The 27,962-nt window shown below is 36.9% G+C and overlaps 1 protein-coding gene across 1 annotated transcript in view; it reads right to left on the minus strand.

Moving 5' to 3' along the window:
* Nucleotides 1-26,657, minus strand: part of nr3c2 (nuclear receptor subfamily 3, group C, member 2) — a 103,316-nt gene extending 76,659 nt beyond the window's left edge. Inside the window, exons 1-2 of the mRNA XM_028017787.1 lie at nucleotides 26,232-26,657; nucleotides 21,986-23,809 (exon numbers count right to left, since the gene is read on the minus strand). Coding sequence (XP_027873588.1) covers nucleotides 21,986-23,790 — 1,805 coding nt within the window. The 5' untranslated portion in view covers nucleotides 23,791-23,809; nucleotides 26,232-26,657. The remainder of the gene's footprint in view (nucleotides 1-21,985; nucleotides 23,810-26,231) is intronic.
* Between the last annotated feature and the right edge of the window lie 1,305 nt (nucleotides 26,658-27,962).

The raw sequence follows: 27,962 nt of genomic DNA on the forward strand, positions 1-27,962 counted from the left end.
TTAAGTCACTAGCAACCAGGAAATCAAAGAAGACGACAGGAAGGACAAGAGACTTTGTCTGCCTTATTCCCCTCTCTCCCTTCAGGCATCTATTATGAAGGGCATTTCCTCTTTCAGTTTAAAATAAACACTATACAGTCTGTGCTTTAATAGTTTCTCTATTGGTGGACTACAAGAACAAACCAGCAAAATCATTCAGAAAACTTAAACTGACCAATTAATTCTCTGATTGCTGCTCTCTTATTAAAATTCATCCCACTTTAGTTTCCCCAATCTTTCTCCTGTTAATCAGAATACTTCTCTAGATATTTCAGAAGTAAATACAAACTTGATCCCCTTTTAGGTGATTGTGGCCTGAGTGGAAAATATGTAATTTATAGTCAGATTCCTTAAGTAGTGTCATTTTTTAAATTTCATAAAAAATATATTATTAACAAACACTTGTTTGTTCCAAGTCTGATTTGTTGATCCTTAAAGTAGGCCTTTTGCAATAAGCAATCCATTAATTAATCATGTGATAAAATAAAGCAAGCTCAATATTTTCCATTTGCATGATTTATTGTTTTTCTCTTCTCTTTGTTTTTCTACCAAAAATTGGATGATAAAAGTCTTCAGTCTGGTTCTATGATCTCAACTAGCATCTTATTTGAAGGACTATTTTGTTTATAGAGACTTCATACTTCATTCTATTTGTTGTTTCTGTTATTTTGTTTATTCATTTTGGATTTTTAAAACGTCTTCCAGTTCCAGTGGTTAAATGTTCTTTAAAATTTAAAGTGTATTCATCTTTCACAATGTGTTCTTGCGTTGCTATTCCATTACCATTAAATTACTTGGAAATTGTCTCCAAACAACAACATTATCATTTATCACATTAATATATGTGACAGTTTCTCGTCCAGTAAAATTCGTTACAGACCCACGCTTACCTTAAAGAATGTTGGATATGATGCAATGTAAAGAAATAACGAAGCGTGTCATTGGGCCATTTAAGTTTATGAAGAACAGAGAAATATATTTGCGACCATAAATTTCAAACTTCATCCGGATGTCATGAGCTGGAAAAATCCTGCCACATCAGGGCTGAACCTGGACATTTTGTCCAGCTGTATAATTCAGTTTAGACAAGTGGTGAGAGTTAACCCTGTAAGGCTGAGGGTTAATTCACAGTCTGAACATTCAACAAAAAAATAAAAACTGATCAATGATGGAAGATATAGATGTTTCAATGTCCCATGAAAGCATGAAAAGAGAGAATTTCACCTTTTGTCTCACTGAGACAAGGCATGCAGGCTGTGTGCTGATAACAAGGGGCATCTGGAATTTCACAAAGACTGAAATTTCTTGCAGACGGATGTTATGTGGTCTTTACATTGATGTGATGCCTGTTGGAGGCCTTTTACCCCAGATTGTAGTCTGCAAAACCTCCAGAACTGTTGAAACAACAATTGTGGCAAAGTGGAAAATCTAATCTTGGTGTGAAGGAAATCATGGGTCTGATACATTCTTAAGATTTGCCAAAGAGGTCTTTCGCTGGTGCTTTTCCAATCATCCAACCTTACTGTTACTCCAATGGACTAAAATGTTTTCTAAGCATTTGTTTGGGTTTTCTGCATCTCTATGTTCAGTTTCTGCCTGGTTGTGGAGGAAGAAGTTTTGTGTGCAAATGTGAACAAAATGTTGTCGATATCCTGGCAATGTTGAAAAAATACAATTTCACAATTACTGTGTTTCCATTAAATGCGAAATGCAATTAAAATCACGTGAATAAATTTGTTAACGCAATAAATCATTAAAAAATAACAACCCAAAAACTTCCTTTGGTCTCCCAGCAAGGAGAGGTTCAGCCAATCAGCACCAAGGAAACTGAATGCCGCTCCTTGATTGGCTGCTTTGCCAATAGCATATCAAGTAGCTTTGCACCTTGATGTTTCAGCTTTCCAAGCTGCATTTTGTTTCAAATATTTTAGAAATGCTCTGCAAAACAAAATCTACAGATTTAATTTTTCGTTGCGTTTCATAGAAAAGTTCATGAATACTGAACTTCATGTTTTCACCATGCAACATCGGTGTTCGCAAACACCATCAAATACTCTCTAAAATATCAATGCTCTACCTCTCTAGTGATGTTCTGCAGCTTTCCTTGGAGCGTAACACTTCAGTAAAGAATCTTAAATTTGTCTCATTCAGATAAAAATCTCCACCTCTTTTAGCTGAACGACAAACTGAGACAAATTCAAACTGAGACAAATGAAATGCAAGCAAGAGCAATAATCAGCCAACGAAGTAGCAGAGATGTGCTGACCCACATGAGCAAGCTGAAATCTTCCCCACTGGCACACTCTTGTGTCTACCACAAACAGCCTAATCTGATTTTAATACAGTGTAGGGTTAACAGATGCTGGAGGCAGAGTGAGCTGAACTCTGTGAGGACAAATCAAATCAATTACCTGATCCACAGACAGCCACTAGAAACCGCCTCTTCTCTCTGTATCAACGGGCTGAAAATGTGCTTGTTTAATCTGCTACTCCAAGCTTTTTTTCTCTGAGTAATCAGGTGCAAGAGAAAATAATTGGAAAAGACTTAAATATTCTGGATTATTATTTAATTATCAAGAAATCTGTTGTCACATATTTACTTAGTTTAATCATGTTAAACCAGGACTTAAGATTTTGAGATATTGTTGCCAGGTGTGCTCATAAGTGAATATTTGAATGAATAAAAAGTCAATATGAAATCTAATTCAAAAAGTAAAATTTATACTTTATAGATTCATTCATTAATTTTTATACACAGAGAGAACTTGACCAGGCAAGATCCAGTAAGTTACTGTTCATTTCTCTTTTAAAATATATAAGTATCCATCCTTCAAATATTAATTCAAACCTCTTTCCCAGAAAGTCTTATTTAAAAAAGTGCAAAAAAGTAAAATATTGGCATTTACAACTAAAAGGTGTAAAACAGAAAAAGCATATTGAAATATTAAAATGTCCAGTTAGCAGCTGGGGTTGTTTACAAGTATGCATTTATGTATGACAGCGTGTGTGTGTGGGGGGGGGGTGTGTGTGTGTGCATGCACACCTCGAAAGGAGCCACATGGGAGATAAAAACCAAAAGGGAGCCACTGATGGGATATAACTAAATCACATAGCTCACAGATGTTTGCTGAATACCACTAAAACACAAACAAGATGGTTTAAAATGGCAGATTGTTGAGTGGATATTGTGTTTATAAAATTCTGTTCTGTAAATAGTTGTCTAGAGGACAAATGTCCGTGCAGATAAGACTAAGCAGCCTTGTCCCTGACGTCTGCAAGCTTGCATTTGTTACTGGTTGGATTTAAGCAAGAGAATAGAGTCAAAACTCCAGAGTGAAAACAAAGTCTATAGTTTAAAATTGTTTCTGGTTTATGAAGAAAGCATGCACATAATTCAGGGCAGTTTATTTCAATCACATTTAATGAGATTCATTCCAGATAAGTTCAAGTTTGAGATGGCATCTTAAAAAGAGAAACTTGTTACAGCCAACGTATGCAAACATGTCTGAATGGACAACAAATCCTTAGGTAGACGAGCTACAGCAGAGGAAGATCACAGTAGAAATGTGTGCAAAACGTTGTCACTGTTCTGCTAATATAAAAACAACCCATAATTTTGCAATTGCGGTGTTTCCATTAACTAAGAAATGCAATTAAAATCACGTGAATAACTTTGTTTACATGATAAGTAATTAAAAAACATGCCATGTTATGATCATCCTCACAGTACTTCTTGGTTTGCGCCAGTTCCAACATCCAGTTGTTGATCATGTGATTAGTGTGATTTTAAAAAGTGGTACCAATCTTTTTCTGTGAAATAAACCAATTTTGATACGGCCACAAAAAAAAAAACTCCCTCATCCTAGTGACAAAACTTCCTATAGAAAAATTTGTTTGTTTCAAAGTTGGCAAAGTTTTCCTTTAAGTGAACTTATTTTCAAAATGTCAAATTGTGCAATTGTATCGTCAACGAAAATGTAGATAATGTATGCCATTTCTATCATCATAGAACAGGAAACTGAGGCTATAATTCGCACAGGGTCGTTAGATGATAATTGATTGAAAAAAATTTGATGAGTCTCAGTTTGCAAAAAACAGAAACATGGATCCGACCCACCTTATATTCGAAGGTTATGCTACAGTTTTGTAATGTGGTGGGTGATGTTTTTGAGGCAGACTGTAGGCTCTGTAATACCAACTAAGCATCATATAACTGCCATAGTCTATCTGAGTTTTGCTGGTCACCAGGTGCATCCCTTTCTATCCAAAGTACACCTGTCTTCTGACGGCTACTTCCAGCAAAATGATACTAAATCATGTCAAACTAGTTGCTTAAATTTTTCAATAAAGTAACTCAAATGACCTCCAACAGGACTAATGGGGTGTACCTAATAAAGTGGCCAGTGACTGTATCTCTAGAAGATACATTTTAGCAGAGTCCCTCTGACTCTCTACAGTACCAAAATTACTATACTAATATAATCATTTACAGCGACTCTTGAAACACTTCAGAGTACCTGACTATTAATTTGCATTTCATGGTGTGAGTAGTGCTGCATTGTCCTTCGAGGAAATAATGCCTGCTGTTAGAAACTCTTCTATACGACTACTGGATGGGAGCTGTAATGAGTAATACCAGTGTCAAGAGAATCAAAACAATATAATGGGATGTTGTTTGCTTTTGTTATTTTAAGTTGGCGAGGATGCAGCAAAGGCAACTATGCTGCAAATCCCAAATTAAAACGTTCTCTGTTTTTATTAGTACCAAGAACTTACTTCAGTGAGCATTTTTATAAGCTTCTTTATTTTCACCTGTTGTACTCATTTTCCTACCTATACACAACAAATCCTACGTAATTCTCACCCTCACTTGGGGTTTGGTTATGCATAATCCCCTTTGATTACATATGTTAATTTAAGTGTGTTTTCACACCTCATAGTCCGGTAGAATCGTTTTGATTGGAGACCAAAATTACAACATTTGTTACATTTTCAGCTGCTGTCACTTTCACACTGCACTGTGCCAATTGAACCAAACCCTTTGGCCACACGCCATTTCTCCAGCTAGCGCTAGACTTTAGCATTTGTTTTGGTTGTATTTACCCAGAATACCCTGCTATGTAGTCCACTTCCTGCTTTTGGAGCAGTCTCCGGTCTGCTTGGCGTTCACATATGCATTCAAACTGCACCAGAGTCCACTTCAATTGAACTGAGAGACCAGACCAGAGCAGAGTTTGATTTTTTTAGTCCACATCAGAGTTTGATTACTCGTTTACACCTCCACAAATGAACCAAACATTCATGTCACACAAACTAGAGCTCAATTAAAGTGGACTAAACAGGGCTGGTGGGAATGCACCCATTATTCTGGAGCCCTGGATTTATTTTGGCTGCATTGCTTCGATTGGTTTCAAGGTCAGATGAAGGAAAAAGTGGACCATTAGGACACAAACCAAATATTTATCCAACATAGAGCTCTAACCCTCATAAATACCACGGGTTCACTGTAAGTTGAGTAATTAGGAACTCCAAACACAGATAATTTAAAAATCGTTTTTTGCATTTAAAACAATCTATTGCACATTTTTAACTTTAGGTATATTTGGGCAAAATACCATAGTAACTAAGCAAATGGGTGAGTTGCACTTCTGATGAAATAGTGTCATTATGTCACACTTTAATGATAGTTTGTTTTAAAATAGGCATCGATTTCATTCTCTTTAAGAAATTTATGGACTATGTCAGGGTTTTGGGTCAGGCATTCCTAACCTAAAATAACTTTGCCTAGGATTGGTTTTAAAAAAAAAAAATCCTAATCAAAATCTCAAGACTTTTTGTGGAGAGACATTATTAACAGATAACATTCCCCTGACTCCTGTTTTACAATGTATTAAACTCCAATCTTATGACGACTTGTGGCTTCAGACTGAGAACTGCATACTTCCCACAGGCAAATGCACTTGTAGCATCCAAACAATGCAAACAAGAAAAAAAGTATTTCATTTAAATAAATACAATTAAACACCCAAACTTTAACTATTCATTCACAGTGATATTTAACTGAAAGTGGTTTTATTCAGTGGATTCAGAAGCACAGATGTTAAGATTTGATCACTGATTTGAATGTGAGAATGAAAGAAAAATGAAGCCTCGGCTTTAAATAAAGTGTTGAACTTGTCTATTTTATGACTCTGAACTTAATTAAAAATATGAAATACATTTCAACACACTGACTGTAACTTCAACATATTTATTTATCCAATACAAGCTGCTAACTTAAGGGAATCAGCGAAATAAAGTAGAACACCAAGTGTTAAAGTTTAGTTCAAACAAAAACTGTTAGAGGCGTATTTACACAGAGCTACAACACAGTGGCTCTAAAAAAGGTGTTTTGTAAACATCCTTTTGTTTCCATATTCACTTGTTTTCATGGCAGAAAAATGATTCATAATTACTACACCATAGATTTTCTTATATTAAAAACTGTAACCCATACATGTGTAGGTGGATAAGGTGCTACTGAAAATAGTTAAATGTTTGTGCCAAAGGTTTGGTGATGTTAAAGAGGAATATCAACAACAACAAAGCTAAGTATTTTTTTTTTTTTTTTTGGCTTAGCACACACTTAAGTACCCAGTATAACCAGCTACTGCACTGTTTTGTAACTGGGACGTCCACTATCTGCTTGGTTCTGATTTTACTTACTTTGTTTTGTTTTTGTTCAGCTATTTCATGTTTCTATCTATAAAATCAAGGTCAAGTAAATTTAATCAGATAACTGTGCTCACCGGGAGTGGGAGAACACCGGGAGTGTCTCCCGGTGGGGAGAACAAGTTCTCTCCTTTACAAAACCACCACAGAAATAACAGGCCTGGCTAAAAACTAGAACTTTTTTGGTTTTGTTAAGTTTCAGCTTGGAGTTGAGAAAAATTATTTATTTAACCAAAAAAATATATAAATATGGTTTAAGCGTTTAGTATTACCTTATAGCAATAACTCCCCTAATAAGGTTTCTAACATGTTAATCAATCCTCTACATGAAATTATACGAAATGTAATATTTGTTATATGTTGCACTATGTTGCTTTGCTAATATTTTTCATTTGAAATCTACAAATATTTTTTTCTAGAAACCTTGCAATGGTTTTCCATTTGGGCCTCTGCCTTGCACATCAAGGTGTTCAGCATTGAGTCCTGAAAAAGTTTTCACTTGTCGACTGCTTGAAAGAAAGGCCACAATGGCTATGAAGGGAAAGTTTAGTAACTTTTTCAGGTGTAACATGGATCACCAGCTTTTCATTGTATGATGATGACCTTCACATATTGTGAAGCTGGGAGTCACAGAAGGATTTTATTTTATTTTGCTGCTCTAGAGCCTGAACCATTGGGTGAGCTAATGTCTCCACACAAATCAATTTAGTAAAGAACAAATTGAAGTTCTAATTTAGTAATTCGACAAATGAAAATCTGTCGAGACGCTATGCAAGTGATTAAAAACTGAGCAAATACTTTTACATGATATAAGAAACATCTGAAATAGCATTCCCTTGAGAAAATGTAAAAATATATATTTAAAAGACCCAGGGACAGAGTTGAGTTTTCTCCATGAAAGCAATTTACAAAGAATTTAAATGAAAAGTCCATGAATTCACATAAAAACAAATATTTTAATCGAGAAAACAGCCTGAAGTATTTTATTTGAAAAAGATGTTGCATTAAAACGTGAAAAACATATCAACTGGAAAGCAGTTCAACAAGTTTTTTTATTAAAGTAGCAAAATCAAGTAATCTCAAGTATGTATGATTATATTATATATGTAAATATTGCACAACTAAATCAAAACATAGAACAAATAATTTGCTAATTGATCAATTCATTTTTAAATTAATAGAGGACATTTTATCAATGATATTCAGAATGGTTGAATAATTTATCCTTTTTTTAATGGCATACTAGACAGGTACTAGTTTGCAAGAAAGACTGTCTTTGGTTAGCCAAAGAAACAAACAAAAAAAAAATGAAGGTCTGAATGCGTGCTTCTTCTTTTGCTTTGCAGAAAATCCAGCATTACAGCATGATGATGAGTCAGCTCCCTTTATTTTCTCCCAGGTCCAGCAGCTGTGCAAGATTAGGACCAAAAAGAGAAAGTTCCTGCTTAACAGTCAAAATCCAAAAAGGACTGACTCTCTTCTTTTCAGAGCAGAGTGAAACAGGCAGCTGTGGCCAAGTTGAAGGAGGCCAAGCCAAACAAAAAGCAGACACTGAACAGGGGAATGTTTGTCTATGCCAGCTACAGTGCTCCAAACTCTGGAGGGAGAGCTGCTACATTTGAGTGAATCCCGGACCTGCGAACGTAAAAGACTTCATGCCAAATGAACAGCTGAGAGCCTTTCTAGTTTCTTCCATTTTGAGGCCACTTTGTCTCACAATGATCGGTCTCAGCGTTCATTAAAATAAAATAATGATGTCTTCCAGCTTCATAAATTTGCTTTTGCTGTCAAATTCACCTTCTAAGACACTTGATTGAAATCTGGAGCAAGCTGATCAAACCAATCAGTCAACAAGATTAAAATATGGCACTCAGTTGCCAGCTGTAGGGGCTTAACAGACTCCACTACTCTGAGCCAAAGACATATTTCTGCTGGAACAAAAATAAAAAAGATATTTGATAAAAAAGCAGTCAGTTCTGGAAGCTCAGACTAATAGAGGTAAACAGAAAATCCCAGATCTGTTTATCAAAACAGATTTTTATAGGATTTGAACAGAAAACCGTTCCTTTTACACAAAGCATTTAAAGTAGACCAACTAAGCTGAATTAAATACAATATGTAATACGTACATTGGTTCAAAGTTTCACAGTAAAAGTAATACATAAATATTTTACAGTGTTGATTACCTGAGTGCTTCAGTGGCTTAGGAAGATATGGAGCTTTATTTAAATAGCAGTACAGCATCGCATTCCTTCAACATACAAAGTTTGATCATCATCTTAAAAAGGATGCCTCCAGTGTTTTTCAACACTGGAGGCATGAGCATCACAATTCTCTCACTTCTTTTACAATTTAAATCTGCTTTTCCATTAACCATAAAACTACCCAGACTGAACGGAAACACGGCAATTTAGAAAAAGACACATTTTGTTAGGTTTTTGCACTATGATGAAGTGGTTTTTCAATTGTATCAAAGCACATTTTTCACGTCACATGATCAATAGACACTGAACAGGGCCACTACTGTTACTACTGGCAAAAAACAAAAAAAAGACGACAGGAAGTGGTAGGATGATGATGGTTTGTTTTTGTTTTTTTTCTGACAATGTGCAGCTGGCTTTATCAGAGCTCTCACAGCATCACACAGTTCATAAAATGTTGAGTCATTCAAACATGTTGAATCCACAGCTCTTCTGTAAAATCGGCAACTACAACTTCCCCAAAACGCCGCGTGCGTTCCCAAGTATAGGGAGACTGTCGCTCCAATGCCTGAATAAGATGTCGACATCTCCTCTGATTGGCTGATAGATGATGAGCGCTAACGCCATGACTGAAATACAAATATATGTCTGTTTACATCCGTTTCTACCATGGTTTTTAATAACTTATTGCATGAAAAAGGTTATTCACATGTGATTTTAATTTCATTTCTTATTCAATGAAAACACAACAAATGTGAAACTGTTTTTTTTTTAGGGGGGTTCAAAATTAGCAGAATATTGACCTAAAATTTGCACATATTTGTAATGGAAATGCAGCTCCTGCTGCAGAACAAATGTAACAGAGACTAAAATATCACAGCAATGACTCGATGGTCAGGCTGCACCAAACCCAACACACCACCCTGCGGTGTGTTGGGTTGCGGTCGACAGTCATTTTCCACCTTAACCACTGAAACACCCTCCTAACTGGTCGCCCAGTCCTTACCGTGAAACCTCTGCGGATGGTCCAGAACGCTGTGTCTTGTCTAGCCCTGTTACTGGTTTGTACAACTCACATAGTTTTTCCCCAATAAAACAAGTAGAATAAACTCCAGCCTGGAGCAGATCTACCAGATCTCTTGGTCCAGTTCCAATAAATAGAGACAGTTTTACCAGAAGTTAAGATGCAATGGGTTGAATCCTCTCATCTGATAATTCAATTCATACCCTAAAGCCATTTATGCAGGCCTGCGGGGGGCTGAAGGGACCAGTGGGGATTCCCACACTCTATTGGTCGGAACCTGCTGATATTATATTTATTGTTACAGTCACATGATCTTTCACCATGGTTTCATTTCATTTTAACACTCCATCTTGGTACTTGAACGGAATATATTATGCTAAATTTACATTTTGTACATTTTTATACATCCATTTGGGTCTTTTGTAAAAAGAAATCACTCAGCCGTTTTTAAACAATAAGTTATTGTTTTTTGGTGTCTGGAAAATGAGCCGTTTCAAAAACCTCCACAATGTCACACCACAAATCAGCAGGCACTGCCTGTTACGTAGCAACCCCAGCAAAGCCCAGCCCGTTAACCAGCAACCCAAGCTGAGCTCCAGTACATTTGATCAGCTGGTTTTACCGCTGTATGCGCTGTACAATGGCTGCTAGAAAAGACAAGTGTTTTGTGGTTGACTTTCCATCCAGAAACCACATGCATTCTTTTTGGTTGCGCAGGAGGCTCTACTTCTGCTTTTCAAAGATATATGATTGTATAATTTGCAGCCATTTTCACATGCGAGAATAAACTTTAAGCTCGGGTCCTGACTAGCAGCAGCTTATTTAGATTTAAAGTGACAAGATGCCCTAAAACAGCTCATTCCGAAAGAATTAAGCAGACAATTTTGGACAATCTTATTGTCCAAAAATAATTTTGTGCAGAAAATGTAATGAACATGCTTAGTATAGGCCATAAACATATCCTAACCTGTTCAAAGAAGCATTACAGATCACCTTTAAACTAATCTTTATATGATTATTCAGGTTTGACCTTTTAAATGTCAATGTTTAATGCTAGAAAAAGCAAATAGACTTTTATATATAATAGTACAAGTCAAAATATTCACCATTCCTTTTCTGCCAGTAAAGTTAACCACAAAGTTGTCCTGATACAATTTTCGAATCATTGTTTTCATCGGTATGTCTTGGTTTTTCCTAACAATTTATTCTTCACCCTTTAAAATGATTCATATCAAACATGACTGAATAAAGTGGGATGATCATTGATCATTGATGGGACTACTTATTAAAAACTCATGCTGTAAATACTTTGCAGATAATATTTGTGCTTTTACAGGTTTTTTCCAGTGCAAGTTATACAACCAGGTAATTCTACACCAAACATAGGAGAAATAGTCAAACAGGTCTTTGTGTTTGTGTGGGTGTGGCTGCTCTTTCACCAGGTTGAGGCCACAGCTCTAAGTGACCCTGAGCTACTTTAAAAAATGGACTTTTAACAATGAACGCATGAAACTGCACCGATCTGCATGACAAGACTCAACCTCGGGTTAGGGAGGAGAAAGGAAGTTTCTTGTTTTCTTTCAGTCTGTGTGTAATTTGATCCTTGACCTTTAACAATCGGTTCAGTTTTCGTTTTCACCAAAAAGTTGAACTCCAGATTATGTTGCACCACCTGACAAACATGTTTGCTGTGAAACACAAGCACATGTCCACTGCCGCAACAGGTTCGGCTTTTCTTCCTCGGCTTTTATAGGTCTTCAGACGCTTCCTTTTAATATCTGGGTCAGTGTTTCAATGGGTGCTGCAGGCTACATTCATGATCAGTACTCTTAATGGCACCGAGTTCTGAATAACAGAGGTTCTGCGGGACAGTGTTTTATGGATTCAACTAAATACTTCAGAAAGAAGACCCGTACATACAGTTTTGCCCTCTAGCTGAACAGGAGACACTAACTGCTTATGTCAAAAAAATACATGTGAACAGTAATGGTTGTTTTTGTAATGAATAGGCAAGTGGTTAATAAGAATGTTTCTCTTTTAGCTTGTCACGTACAGTGATATTGAAAAAAATTAGAACTGAAATGTTCATTTATTTCAGTAATTCAATTAAATAACTCAAACACATTATATAGATTAATTACACAGAGTGATGTTTTCAGGCGCTTATTTCTGGTAACTATGATGACTGTCTGCTTAAATATAGCGTGTTATTTAACATTATAACATTACACTTCAAAACAGAATTGTGAGCTTGATGAAAAGTATATTGAAAATCTGCTTAAAGGATGGTTTTCTTAAAAAGTAGTTTTAATAAAAATGAGACACATTCTAATTTACTAAACTAATCAATCAATCTTATTTGTATAGCACAATTCAGCTACAAGGCAGTTTAAAGTGCTTTACTTCATAAAAACACAAAAATAAAAAGTCTTAAAACCATCATAAAGTCACCAATTCAGAAACCAGTAACAAACATTGCATTTTGTTGAGTGTCATCACCAAAATCGTCAACGCACATCAAATATGTTACTCAATGTTCGATTTATAATGGTTCAAATACAACTCTACACAGGTGGGTTTTTAGTCAAGATTTAAAGGAAGTCAGTGTTTCAGCTGTTTTGCAGTTTTCTGGAAGTTTGTTCCAGATTTGTGGTGCATAGAAGCTGAATGCTGGTTCTAGGAATTCAGTGCAGACCAGAATATGACTTTATAACATTTCTCTGACTGGTTTGAAAGAAAAAAAAAAACTCTTGACACAATTAATTTAACCAAATCAATTTTTCTACCATTGAGAGTTTGCAAAAGACAAGAGCACAGCTTTACCTTGAACTAGGAAAATTATAGAAACAGAGAGAGATACAATGGAATTTAGATCAAATTGTTTTTACGTGTTAGAATGGCCCAGTCAAAGTCCAGTCTTAAATCCACCTGGGAATATGTCCCATGACTTTCCAATTTGACTGATTTTAAGGCAACATTTAAAGAAGAATAAGCAAAATCTTCAGTCTTTAAATGAACAAACATATCTCAAAAGAATGCTTCTACTTTTGCCACACTGTTCAGATTTTTATTTGTTAAAAACTTTTTTTTAAACTATGTCTTCCATGCATTGCACAACATTGTGTTCATCTAACACATAAAATTCTACTATTATACATTAAAGTTTATGGTTGTAATGTGGCAAAACGTGAAGAAACTGTGTGAATACTTTAGCAAGGCATATGAACTTAAGAATATTTAAATGTTTTGTGTCTGTTTAGGTTAGGATACTTTTTTTAAAGAGAGAAATGGAGTGTTATGTAAACGGCGCAAGAGGCCATTAATTCCACCCCCCATCCCTTCAACACACACACACAGCCAAGCCTCTTTCTCTCACCAAAACACACAAACAAACTCTCCTCACTTTATTTGCGCCAACTATGCATGACCTACTTTGGGAACCTTTCAAGCAACAATTAGCATTTTTGCAAAGTGTCTTCCTCTATATTATCCTTTCCATGGAGAAACTGGAGAAACAGTAAGCTTAATTATAGAAGCTTGGCGCAAACATTTGGGTGAGTTCTTGTAAAACATGAATGATGAAGGCATGCCTTGTTCGATCAGTCAAGTGTATCAGGCACAAACTCCATTTTGACTTAATGTCTCAACGATACGCCGAGAGTTTGTCACAGCACACAATAAATCAATCTAATTGTTCATAGCTCTAATTTATTACAATGAAAATCAAATCTTTGCTCTGTGTGACTGATAAACAAAATCGCACAAGCCACATGAGTGCAGAGCTCTTGTGAGAAAACTCAGAGACTTCCTGCATGGTAGGTAAACAAAAGACAGCCATTGAACAACACAGATTCACACTGCAGCTTGCCACGGTATTCATCAGCAAACAGAAGCACGCACTATGCTTTGTTGCAGCCCTCGTATTCAGTTTCCACCTCCTTTATGCAGTTTGTTAATAACCTCGACAACATAAGGGAATGCCAGCAGTAGGTAACAGAGAGAGGATCCCCAGTTGCAAGCCAGGACTTAGAGGATTTCTGGCACTCTGTCGTCCAGCCTGTGAGTCGGGAAGGAGTTCAACTAAGGACAGGACAAGTTTTCAAATCCCAGCAGCGTTGCCTCTTGTAAAGCATCACACTTTTATTATAGTCTTAAGTTTGGCCTAGAAAGTGAGCTGTTCCTGTTGTTGGCAGCAGTGTTGTGCACTTGTGCATAAGTGTGGGGGAGGCTGTGGAGATGTTTTAAGACGCCTTATTCAGATTTACAACAAAAGCATCTGGTTATTGTATCATCTCTTAAAAAAATAATACATTGTTTCCACAAGCTAAACAAACAGGTTCATAAAACTTTCTTCATTACAAAACAATACGCCTAAGTGTCGCTTTTGAATATAACTTAATAGGATCAAACATAATTCTTAAAAACTACTGTTTATTTGAAAGTAAAAAAGGCATTTCCACATTAAATCAAATACTTATACCTAATAAAAAACAATGAGTCTACTTTTTCCTCTTTATACCAATGCCACAATGCATTTCATTGTTTTTGTTTGATGCTTTTCTTTAATTTTTCACTGACTATGTAAAAAATTGTAAATCTGGCAACTTTAATGATTAATATTGTTCAGCGGTTCACTGATTTGCCATTTGGACTCTAATGTGGTTTAAAAAATGCAGCGTATTCCCAAAAAATTACATCATAAATAAAAATGACTACCAGCTTTATATTTTACCATTAATACAACAATTTTTAAATTCATTTTGTGCTTGTAATAGATATCTTTGTGCTTAACCTAGATATCAAGAAGGTTATTCTTGTGTCCCAAGCTGAAACGTTTGCTAACCATAACTCTTACAAAACATTTTAATCTGAAAAAAATAATGGGATCAAAGATCTTGTGTAATGAATCAAAAATCAAAAGTGGAAGAATGCAAAGGAGGCTCACCAGAAGCACAAACCCCACATAACTTAGATCAGATGAATAAATCACTAATTTAAGCTCAACCTTGCTTCTCTCAAATTAATATTTGTAGTGGTTGTCCTTGTCCCCTCCCCCACCTCGGCTGCCCCAGTGGAAACTTTAATAAACCCACTTTAACCTGTAATTAGGCCATCAATCAGTTTATGATATGTTTTATTGGGTGCAAAATCTGTTTACTAGTGTGATTGCCATTTTATCATCTGACTTGGTGTCAAATTTGCACCTGTTAGACTTTGCACCCTATGAAAGTAAGTTCATTATTTATTGGATGGTTTAAAACACAATCACTTAAAGTAAATGAATAAAACTAACAACGTGTTTCTGTCTGTTTTAATTTGGTATATTAACAGTTAGTGTGGTTTGACATTTTACTGCAACAAGCAAGAAAATGTGTATATAATCTCCTCATAAAGACATTGGTCAATGTGTTTGGAAAAGTTTATTCAACATATAAAGAATCAGAACAAAATAGTTAAGGACTTTTTCTTCACTCTATTTTGTTCGCAGAGAAACGGCTTTAATGTTTCTATAGGTTTTCTGTAACACCATACAGAAAACTGTAAGCAGCTAAAAATGACCACAGGTTAGCAGGTCAGTTGTTAGCTGTTCGACTAGTTCTACTATTTATAATAATAATAAAAAAGAAACTGCTTTTAAAGGAGAAGTATTGAGTATTTTCCAGGCACAACGTGACATTTTATGCGGAGTCAAGTGACAATGTTACCTCCAGTTGTTATAAAAATACTGCATATCTCAAATAAAACGCTATCAAGTGCTCAGTAGCATTTTTACCAGCATTTTACTGAGAAGTAGCTTGTAGGTTGCGCTTAGCCGATGTGCAGATCCACCAGGTGTTTGCTAATTGCTGCTGCCGCTAGTCTGAAGGGTCTGAGTGGGGAAGTCATAGAAAAGGGATGCTCTGTGAGGCAGAAGCTTGACATGGATTCTGCAGGTCCAAGGAAGAGCTTCATGGATAGGAAAGATCTGATGTAGTGGTCTGTATTACAAGAAATTTTTATATTTATATTATATATTTATGTTATTTTTTGTTATAATTTGTTCTATAGAAAAAGACATTCAAAAATTGTTTACTTAATTGAACTTGGAGCATCGCAGGTACGCAGAAGACTATTTGAGATACTATTTTATTATAAAACAAAGGTGTAACACCAAGATGTGCAACCCGGTTGGAATAAAAAAAGGAAATTGTCACGTTGCTGGGGAACAAAGAGAGTCAACTGGTGGGGCTATCATGAGATATCATTTATCATTGCAGAGATAAAAAGTTCTCAGATCTGGTGCAGCACTCTGCAGCAGTAAAAATCCACCTAAAACTCACCACTATTCTTCTCAGCTCTGCTTCAGCTGAAGACACAAACAGTCTGGACATCAAGCATGACCTTAACCTGCATTGTTTAGTTATCAGATGCAAAAAACTTGCAAAAAAACTCCAATTTATTCCTGCAAATTCAGATTTATGACGTTAGCGCCACAAATAAGTTTAAACTTTGTTTTGCTCAAGTTATTTCAAAGCATAATATTTTATTTAAGTAGACAAATCCTGAGCAGCTGAGAAAGCACTGCTCTATAAATGTTAAAATTTTATCCTTCAGACCCAGTTTTAGTATTCAGAAAACCATGCTGAGGGGTGTTATGTATTCATCTACTTCAATCCAGATTGTTTAATGAATTTTAAAAGAAGTACAAAAGTCCAACACCTCCTCTTGCAATAAAAACAAGATAAAGGTCTGTTTTCTTTTTAAAATGACAACAAAAGTCTGGAAACTGAACAAGATCTTTACTCTAAATATAGGAAGATTGTCTTTTCTGTTGAGTGGCATTAGTTTAATCAGTACATTTTTCACAGCTAGACACAATGACTAACGAGTTAAAAGCATTTATTGAGCAACCTACTATATTTACTTATGTGCGCAAAATATGTTGGAGTGTCTGAAATGACACAGTTGCTGAGAAACTGTTACATCTACAATTATGCAACATCAAAGTCAAAGCAAGAGAACAAAAGAACACTTTCTTTTTCAAAAAGCAACATGACATAAAAAGAAAATACAAACCTGTGACCTAAAGTTTATCTCAGGACCAGATTAGCACGTTTTAAATGATTAAATATTCTCCATCTTACACAGGAATGTGTATAATTAAAATTTAAAACGTTGACGAGTCTGTCATTTTCTCCCTCCTTCATCTGAAAGGTCGTTCCACCAAGCCAAAGATGCAGCTACCCGTTTTAGAGTCAGGAACACATAATGCACTGGGAGCCCCTGTGCATGCCTGGTGTCGGGAATGTAATTGGATATTAGTATCCAATGGTGTCTGAATTAATCAAATCATTTCCATCCATTAATTTAGTGGAGGAACATACAATTAAAGTCTTGTTAGTGTTCTCTCAGGAGTGTGCCTTTTCATCCCTCTGCAGAACATTGAGAGTTGGCCAAAGTCCAGGCGAAAGCATTTTTCCGGCTCAAATCTCATACTTTCCTGCGATGTCAAGTTGCAGAATCTGGTTTCAGGCAAAGAGCACGGAAAAATGTCAATCTGTTGTGTGGGTTGCTTTTTCAAAGGCTGGAGGACATGTTTAGATGTTTTTATTAGAAACTTTAAAACTAGGAAAATTGTTGAAAGCTTCAGTTCAAATTGTACAATTAGCTGGATTATGAAATTAAAAGATGAAAAGTTGTCTTGGATTAATTCCGCCTGGTAAAATATTAATTTGTAAATTAGAGATGTCACATGAAGAGAAACTTCAAGAGACTGGATCAGCAGGTAAAACACTGAAAAATCAGATTTTTCTTTTCCTATGCTTGAAATTCATCAAAACCATTTTCATTGAATGCATTAAACAGCAAAATGCTCCATTCTGGTTTAAAAAAAAGGAAAATAACCAAATAAGAAGTCATCCATCCGTTTTTTGTCCATACCCGCTAATCCTTGCAGGGTCACGGAGGGCATGTGTCTGTCTCCAGAAGTCATTTGGTGAGAGATCACCAGTCCATCATGTTACACACAAACACAACAACCATGCATGCACACACTCACTCCTAAATGCTAGCTAAAGAAACCAAAGAACTTCACAGTGAAAGAAAATTGGAGTACCTGGTGAGAACCCATAACCGTCTGCACAACAGGAAAAAAACAGGAAAAGAACAGAAAAAAACATGCAAACTCCCTGCAGAAAGAGCAAATTACTGCAACTCTATTCAGCTGAAATACCTCTATCAACTTGTTTTGTGTGTTGTAGTCCATGGACAGCCTAAATCGCTAACAAAATTGTCCATGATTGTGTAAAAAGAGATTTGCGGGTTTGCCAGGGGCCAAATTTCCTTCATGTGATCATTTTGCAACAATTGTACTTTTAATCATCTCAAAATATGTGCATCCATTTGCTCAAATGTATCAAATTAGTTACACCAGTGTAATGCTTAAAATAAATTCTGACGTCTAATGACGGCACTTGGAAAAATGTAATGTTTCAATTGGTGATTTTTGTGTTTTTATGATGTAAAGCATTTTGAACTGCCTTGTTGCTGAAATGTACAAATAAAATTACAATTTGATTTGATTTGATAAATGAATTCAAGTAATAAAATTATGCAAACCCAAAAAATACAAAATGACCTTCTGGCATTTTATATTGCTTTTTTTAGGTAATTACCACTGTTGGGATATAAAGATCAATAGTTGTGCTTTTAATGGATGTAGAAGCTTAAAAGAAAAGACCACAGCTGGACATCTCTCCTGAAGTTCTAACCTGACCAAATCAAAAGTTTTATATGTAAGGTAACACTTCTGATATGGACGGATGAGGATTAGGGCCTATAGAACAATAGTTCTGATTTTAATTTCAGTATTTTGTTTTATTTTTCTCAGAACTTGCGCCACATTCTGATTTATTTCCTCTGAATTCAGACTTTTGATGTCAGAAAAGAGTCAGAATTCAAAGACTGAATTCAGAATTCAGAGGAAAAAAAGTGGAGAGTTTTGAGGAAAAAAAAGTTACATTGTGACATTAAAGACAGAATTTGGAAAAAGGAGATTCTGAATTCTTGGATTTGGAGATTGAAGTCAGAATTCTGGGATTGAAGTCAGAATTCTGGGATTAAAGTCAGAACTCTGGGATTAAAGTTAGAATTCTGGAATTAAAGTCAGAATTCTGATATTAAAGACAGAATTCTGGGATTAAAGTTAGAATTATGGAATTAAAGTCAGAATTCTGATATTAAAGACAGAATTCTGGGATTAAAGTTAGAATTATGGAATTAAAGTCAGAATTCTCAGGGAAAAAAGTTAAAATTCCGATTAAAAAAACTCTAAATTTTGAGATTAAACTGAGACTTTTGAGAAAAAAGTCAGAAATCCAAGATTAAATTCTGAATTCATTTTTTTCTTCAGTGGCCCTAACCCTCTTCCATAGATATGACAAGAGACTTGTAGTAAAATAAGCTAAACATGTTGCTGTTTCACTCTACCTGGAACATATCTGTATCTATCTATAGTTTCTATATGTGTTTTATATTTGCATTGTATTAAAGTATGTATATTGTTTTTCCCTTCGTGGGCTCCTGCCTCCCCGCCTCGCTGCCATGTGGCCCACCACTTCCTGTCATCCTGTCTGACATTAGGTCTAAGCTGGATCTCATTAGGACCAAGGTGGCAGTGATCCCGTCAACATCGCTTTGGCTCCTGCCATATGGGTTGCCTCCAAGGCAACGGGGCTGTATCAGTCTCCGCAGAGCTGCAAGCCTTGTTATAGCACATGCACAAACACACACAGACGGAGTATCTACTCTTTAGACAAGTGTGCACAGCTCATATAAAGCAGAATAAACACGTCAAACCCAGAGGATAGAAAAATCATGATAAGGTGAAATGCAGTATAAATAAACTCAAACACAGATACGTCTGAGCAGCCCCAGAGCTCGCTTCAACCGAGCCACGAGTATTTTATAAGGAGCGCAATAATTAAATGGATAATCAATCAGCTCAAGATTTTCAAGACTAAGAATAAATCTAACCAGGTGAACTTGCTGCCAAATATATATTTTGCACTGCTTTGGAAAAGCATTCAACTCCTATACTTAAAATTTTCCTTACAACCACAAAGTTCAAAGCAATTTTTTAAAGATTTCACATGGTAAACCAACACACGAAAGCCCAAAATTGTAAAGTGAAAGGAACTTGAACTGGGGGCTGTAGTCTTTAGGCAAAAACCTGGTTACACCCTGAACCGGTTCATTGCAGGGCAACACAGAGACACACAGGAGGACAAGCAACACATTCATACCTAAGGGCAATTTAGACACCAATTAACCGAACAGTCATGTATCCGGACTGGAGGAAGCCAGAGTACCCAGAGAGAACCCGCCCATTATTCATGCTCTCGACAAATTTGGCCATTAATATGCGTTTTCCAGCCACATAGTGCTATTTTATATCGCAATCAAGTAACTATGTTAACTTCAGTTGTAAAAATGCTGTATATATCAAATATAACTTAAAAGAAAATTTACTTTGTAATTCAACATCTTGAAATTGGACCTGTCTGTTTAAGAAACTCCTGCTCTTTCTGAAACTCTGCCTTCAGAAAGTCATCACAATATTGCTACTCTATTAACCCTTTAAAGTTTTTACCAGCGTTACACCGAGCAGTATTATTCTACATATGGAGGCACAACATGAAGGATTCTACTTTTTTCACCCACTAATTTCACTTCAAATAAAATTTCATTGCTTGTTTGATTTTATTAATCATTTATTTTCATTTGTTTTAAACAAACCTATGTTTCAGATCTTAATTATTTATAGCTCTATTTTCTATGCAAACTTCTTTATTTTACCAAAATATTTAGTTGTGTTAGTCATGTAAATAATTTTTTCTTGATAATTTTTTTCTTAGCAATCTTTTGTGACCCTCAATTACTTTCAACTTGACAGTTCTGGACCATGACGTAATAAGTTTGGGTACCACTGTCCTCACAGGACAAGCTGAATAATATGTCCAGATCAATGATTGAATGGTTCAGATTTATATGTATTATTGTAATAAAATGGCTCAGTTAAAGTCCAGATTACATTAAACCACAGAAACATTAGTAATTTTTCCCTCTTTAACAATTAAACACTTATCCTATCGCTTAAAATCTAAAGTAAAAATGGAAAATGTAAAAAGTGTATAGATATTTTTGTAATGTATTGTATCTGGCAGTTCGTCCTGCTAAATCAGAACCAAAAATAACAGCAAGTGAACTAAAAGCTAGGGTGAGCAGGACAATCAGTGAGCTCTTCAGGAGAATAAACTGATAATGTGTTTATCACCTGTCCAACTTCCAGAACATAATGACCTTAAAGTTCAGCGATTTTACTGGTATTTAATACGCTCCTGTTTAAACTTTTTCATTGATGTTTTTTGGGTTTAACGGCTCAGGTTACAGCTTACACATTAACACTTTAATTATGTACTTTCTTCAGGTGAATCTGGTAGACCAGAACAAAACTGAACCTCAACATCTGGGTTTGATTTCTACCATCTTAGCAAGCTAACACAGATTTGTTTTCCCCTGGGCCTCAACGTAATCAGCTGTTTATTACACGTGTTTGGCAACAAAAGCTTGTAATGATCAGACATTTATTATTTATAATGCTTCCAACAGACTACAATAAACAGCTATTTGCATTGGAGGAGATCTCAGCTAGACGTCCTGATAAGAAACCAATAAAATGTGTCTATATTTATGGATTGCTTGCAGATAAGAGCTAAACTTTGTCTTGGTGTTGCAGTGCAGCACAGAGAAATGATGTCATGTCTGCGACCTGAACCTTGTTGTGTAATTCCAGTTTCCACTGTGTCACAATGCATTTTATGTGCTTTAAGTGTTACTGATTCCATTTTGCAGTTCTCAAGGTACACATCACTTATGAAACATTCAAGAGGAATACTCTGAAAGACATGAGTAAAGCTGCTCTTCAAATTTCAACCAGAGACTCCTTAGAGATGCGTTTTCTTCCTCTTACCTTGACATGCTGTCAGCGACGCAGTTCTGACCCGAGAAGCCTTCACTCCTGGCTGACAGCGAACCCTGTGACATCCCTGGCCGAGATTTCCACGACTCCATTAACGCCGTTACAGGTGAAATTAGATTCAACAAAGGGTTGGACGGGTCTCTCATGTCATGCCGCGTGAATGACATTGTTCCTTGCGCTCCAATCTGGTAATGGAATGAGTGTCCACCGGAATTAACTCCAACAATGGCGGAGGTGGACATGCTGTTATTCTCTTGGTAATAGCTGCCGTCATTGGACTCCTGTTTGACCCCTTTAGACAGTACATTATTGGAGAACAAGTCTGTCTCATAGTTCCCATTCACAGAAGAGACTGGGGGCCCTAGGATCCCAGAGAGACTGTACTCGTCTATGTTGTTCCTCAGGGATAAATATGTGGTCTCGGATGCGGGGAAGAGGCCGAGGGACGGCGACGTCTCTCCGAAGGGCTGCGGGTTCATGCAACCCTCGTTTTTGTTTGGCTCACTCTTAATCTGCGTGATTAATGGCGCGCTGCTCACGTTACATTTGGAGCTGCCGAGACACATGCTCCGGAAGTCAGTTTCAGGTTCATTCTTGATGTACTTAACCATGCCCATCTGGTCCAGCCCCACGCTGAACACCTCCCCGTCCACCATCTCCACTTTAGGGAACTCAAAGTTCTTGAAATCTGTGTCTCTGGTCATCCCCTCCGCGTCCGGACTGTTGGTGTCGTTCTGAACCAAACCTATCCCACCAGCCGGACTGGACACAGGAAACCCAACAGAGGAGGGGTTCTGGGGGCTGCTGGCAGCCATAGGGCCCCCAGAGGCCGGACTGGAGATGGACAGCCTTGCTGCGTTACTGCTATTAGTAGCGGCAGTACAGCTGCCACAGGTGGGGCTGGAAACAGACGACCTAATGTTACATGTAGTGCTGCAGGATGGAGGGGATCGCACGCTGCTCATGCTTTGTGGGCTGGACATGGGGGACCTCATGACATTAAGCGGACTGGTCAGCGGAGGTGAACCGACTGTGCTGGACTGTACAGGGCTACATGTGACTGAATTCCTGCTCTTGATGTTGGCTAGAGTTGCTGCGCACAAAGTCTGGCTTCCAGGACTGCTGGCAGATGAGCAAAGTGGTCCAAAGCATGTAGGGCTGGTTGTAGATGACACCATGTTGTTGCTGCCTCCGGGGCTTGAGATGCAGCTGGACGTCTGGGGACTGCAAGACAGGGAGGACACGAGCATGGACGCTGAGCTAACTACAGTCCCAGTGGTGCATTCCCTGGGAGTGGAACCTGGCTGTTGAAAGCCAAAGGGTTTCAACTTGGGACTCTTTTTGGAGCCGCACTGGTTCTCCTCCAGCGAGCGCCCACACACTGGGTAAGGTTTCCCTGGGCTTGAGCTGCCTCCATGATGGCTGAAAGCAAAGTCCGCCTCTCTGGCAGCGTTCATATACAGACCCATAGACTCAGCCACAGTCTTGGAAAGCTCCTTGGAGTCCATTTCCTGTTTAAGACCATGCAGGGTGTTGTTGAAGTGTGGGAGAACAAATGGCTGGCTCTGGCTGAGCTGAAGCGTTGGCTGCTCCTGCTTCTTGGTATTCTTGTCTTTGCTGTTGGCTGCCAGGCTTCCAGCACAGCAGCTGACATTGACTACATCCATCAGGATGTCGCTGCTAGTCAGACTCGAATCCTCCGTGCTGCAGGAGTACTCCATCGTGCTCGGGGCTTCAGACCATTTATTCTCTGCGTCTTCTCCATCAAAGAAACTTTGGTATCCTTTGGTCTCCATTGCTGGCTCATTGAGTCACCTAGCAAACAAACACAGCACTTATTATGGATATTAGATTGCAAACTGCTTAGTTTAATTAGACGTGTCACAATAAGCAATAAATCAATTAAATGTATGATAAATTGAAACAAACTCAATAATTTCCATTTGGATGATTAATAATTTTTCTCTCTTTTTTTTCTTTCTACCAAAAACTGGATGATAAAAGTCATCTATCTGGTGCTTTGTTCTTAACTAGCTCTTTTTTTTGAAGAACAATTGTGTTATTATGTAGATAGACTTTGTTCCTTTGGAAGACTTTAAACTGTTACTGGCAGTTTCAGTGAAATGTTCATTGTAGTTTAAAGTTTATTGATAATTGAGAATGTGTTCTTCAATTATTATGCCATACGACTACTTAAAAATGGTTCCAAAACCACAATATTATGGTTTATCAGCATAACTTTTGGGACAATTTATCATCCAGCAAAATTTGTTATCGTAATAGGCCCAATGAAAGTAACCACCAAAGTGGATTATACTGTATATTTTTTGCCAGACCAAGAGAAATTTTAAAACAGTAGTATAGCTGGTAATTATTCCTGTTTTATTGATATTTGTACTGATATTTCATACAATTTTCCCAATTCGGTTGTATTTAGGTTTTTGAAAAAAATTCCACCTTGCTTCAATAAAAATTTAATGTGCTGTCTATTAGATTTATAACAATATTAATTTATTTGATTTCTCCTCAGAAAGAATAAATACTAGAATCTCTTAAAACAATAGATAAAAGAAGCAGTTGAATCTGCCCAAGTACCACTAAAGAGTTGCCATCACTTAAAAACTTGATTTCTTTTTCACCAATAAATACCCTGATTTTAAATAAACATTGCAGCAAATCACTAAATGATCCACTTTAAAAACTATTTTTTAAAAACAGTCAAGGCATCTTGAAATAAAATATATTTAGATCAAAAAAATATGCACAATAGCCTACTGTTATTGTGCATATTATGCACAATAATATGCTGTTATTGTGTATATAACAGTAGATTATATACACAATAATATAAAGCATCAAAAACAGGCAAGTTGCTGTTTTTGCAAAAAAAAAAAAAGGCATTCTGAAGTTATTATTTTTTAATGCTTTTGAAAATGACTGGTACAAGTATGTGCATTAAACAAAAGTTGCACAATTTTACATAAAGATTATTGAACTACAAAGGCCATAAAACCAGGGATTTGTTATGATGGTATAGATATCTTCTTATATATATATAAATTCTTAGAAAATGAATGCCTGATTTTTCTTTTTCTTTCTTAAAATGTGTCCCCAGAGCAATATAAAGAAATAAGACTTATTCTCTACAAGTCTGGATCATATTTTCTCTCTCTATAAATCGTCTTGTCGCTGAACTTCGGCAATGTGCAATCTGACAGCAGTACGATAAAAGCGCAAACTGAGGGTTAATTAATTTCCGTGACGTTGTCAGTTTCCCACCTCATCTGCGCCCCTATTGGACGGCTCAGTCTAAAGTCCCTCAGCTCCATCAGGTCGCGCAGTGATTGGACCGAAAGCTGTCACTCAATAGTTCCTGCTTAGGAGACCACAACATTGCTGCGACACAACTTCAGCTGTAGTTTGCATACACCGGGGCATCAATATGATGTTTGAATAAAACAATCTAACAGTTAAAATCAACGCATTTGCAATCATAGCACACCGCTGTGTGATATATATTTATCGTAGGCTGCCATGCACACATTAGATCACAGCAAGAAGGAAAATTTGACTGAATTAAACTTCGATTTCGACTTAATGCAAAAAATATTCCGTTGCATTCATTTTCACTTTTGGTTACTGTTGTACCCTGTTCGTTAGCGCCCAGATATAAAAATGTGAAGACTAAAACATACTTCATATTGAATAATCCTGTTTATGGTCCGCGGCGGAAACTCTGCCTCTGGGACTTTCTGCACATCTCTCCATTTTGACGGTGCGCAGAAATTATAAAGCACAAGGAATACAGGCGATTTGCTCTTTTTTTTTTGTTGCAACTATGAAGTTACTTCTGCGACTTTTGCTACTTTATGAATGAAACAAAATATTTGAGCAGAAAAGAGGAAAATGTAAATGATTTAAATCAAATTTTTGTTATTTCCAACAATCTCCAAAACATCAATTCATACATTTGAAATCTATTTCAAAATACCACTTTGCTGTTCATGTCTTAAGGATGAAACGGTGTGCATAAACTTCTCGGAGAGTTTTATTATGGAGCAGACGGAAAACTGGCTGCCCCGGATGAAAGTTGTTAGATTTCTCTGTCAGAGTAATCCGACCTGGGATGCGAGTGTTTAAACATCCGACCAGACAGCGTGTTCCCTTAAATTATCATCCAAAAGCAGCGCCAAATTAAAATGCACACTGTGAAACGCGGAGCTCCGTCCTTCCTTACCTTAATTACGACATTCAGAGTTGTCAGGTGGCTGTGTTGCTGGGCAGCGGTAATCCAGAAGACAGGGGAGGACAGACGCGCACTGCAAAGTGAATAAATATCAACAAACGTGCTCTAACTACTCTTCCTGACACATAGCTGTCAGTTTGACAGCTAAACGCACACCGTAAAAGTCTACTGCGTATTATCTCTAGTAATCCTCAACGGCGAGCCGCTGTTCCTGACAAGACGAGCCTCAGCGATGGGTCGGGCGGCAGCGGCGCATAATCTCACATTATGGCTGTAATTTCGCAGATTAACGAATCTGGGGCCCTGCATTTTTTTAATTTTTTTTTTTTTTTAAAGAGGAGTAATAAAATAAAAAAAACGCAGGAGTCGGTTGGACTTGCAGTCAGAGCGACGTCATTCTGTGCACATGGACCCTCCTACTGCAACGAGTGCAACATAAACTCCGAGGAGCAAGAGGGGGTGGGGGAGGCGTGCAACGGAGGGAGGGGCTCTCCGAGCGCAGGTAGACCGAGCAGTCTGGAAATAGGGCACCGCTCTCAGATCAGAAAAAAAGCTCCTTTTCATTACTGATCTGTTTGATTTCACTTCAACATAACGTCCAAGATTCTCTTCTGCTTCCCATTCTGTCTCATGTAGACATCACAACATGAAATGCTGCCATATTTTTTTTGTTTTTTTCCGTTTCCCCAGCTTTAAAATAGATTGCCTTGCAGTTGCAGAGGAGGTGAGTCGAGAGCTGCACTTAGCAATTAACACCCAGTTTATGCGACCCACAAGTACAGAGAGAGAAGTCATTCAGCTCATGTGATGCTTTAGTTGCTGTCTCCACTAGGTGGCGCAACATTTCTATTGCAGTTCAGGTCTGGTAATCAGGAGTTAAAGCAGCTGATGTCAAATTAAGACACAATACCCAGACTCATGGTTAATAACTGATAAGTAAATATTTAAGTGATATAATAAATAGGTAACATTTTAGATGAGGTTTCAAAACCTCATCTGCAAGAACAGAGGCTCACAATAAGTTCTGTATGAGCATCAGATATCAGCCTGCCAGCACTTTTCACAGAATGACAACCTTGAAATGGTAAATGAACTAAACTAATATCAATCAGTAAATTAATCAATAATAAAAAAATAGATTTCATACTAAAAGCATCTTAAAGCGATGTACAGAATTATAAACAATAAACTCTCAAGATAAAAACAAACAATACACTCCCCACTCTCAACATGAAAAACCACAAAAATGTGTGGAAATGTGTGGAGTCAGCAGCGAATACCTAGTTCAGGAAATGCAGTTAAAATAATTTAAATAATATTTTGTATATAATGTACTTTACAAAATGTGCATTTTTACAATAGTACTTCATTAATACGCACTGTCCCATTTGAATAAAATCAATGAAAATCATAGTTTTAATGTAAATATGTTCTTTTAGGAGAATATACCTTTTTGTTCAGTAACAGTTGCTCATGATTTGCAAACTCTAATAAGTTCAGATAACAGCAGGGTAAGTTTCAATAAGTGCAATAGAAAACTTCACAGTACTTTCCAGAGTTCAAAAGTTACTTTCTTTAAGTTACCAGATATTTTCTTTAAATTGGTACCTTTTAAGTTTTACGGACGTTTGAGGAATGTATATGGTGCATTGCTGGTAAGTACCTGGTGAGTTCTGGAAAGTATATGTGCAAATGAAAGATCAGTACATATTTTGTTTCTAT

This window comes from Xiphophorus couchianus, chromosome 5 (genome assembly GCF_001444195.1).
Source record: "Xiphophorus couchianus chromosome 5, X_couchianus-1.0, whole genome shotgun sequence".
Lineage (NCBI taxonomy): Eukaryota > Metazoa > Chordata > Actinopteri > Cyprinodontiformes > Poeciliidae > Xiphophorus > Xiphophorus couchianus.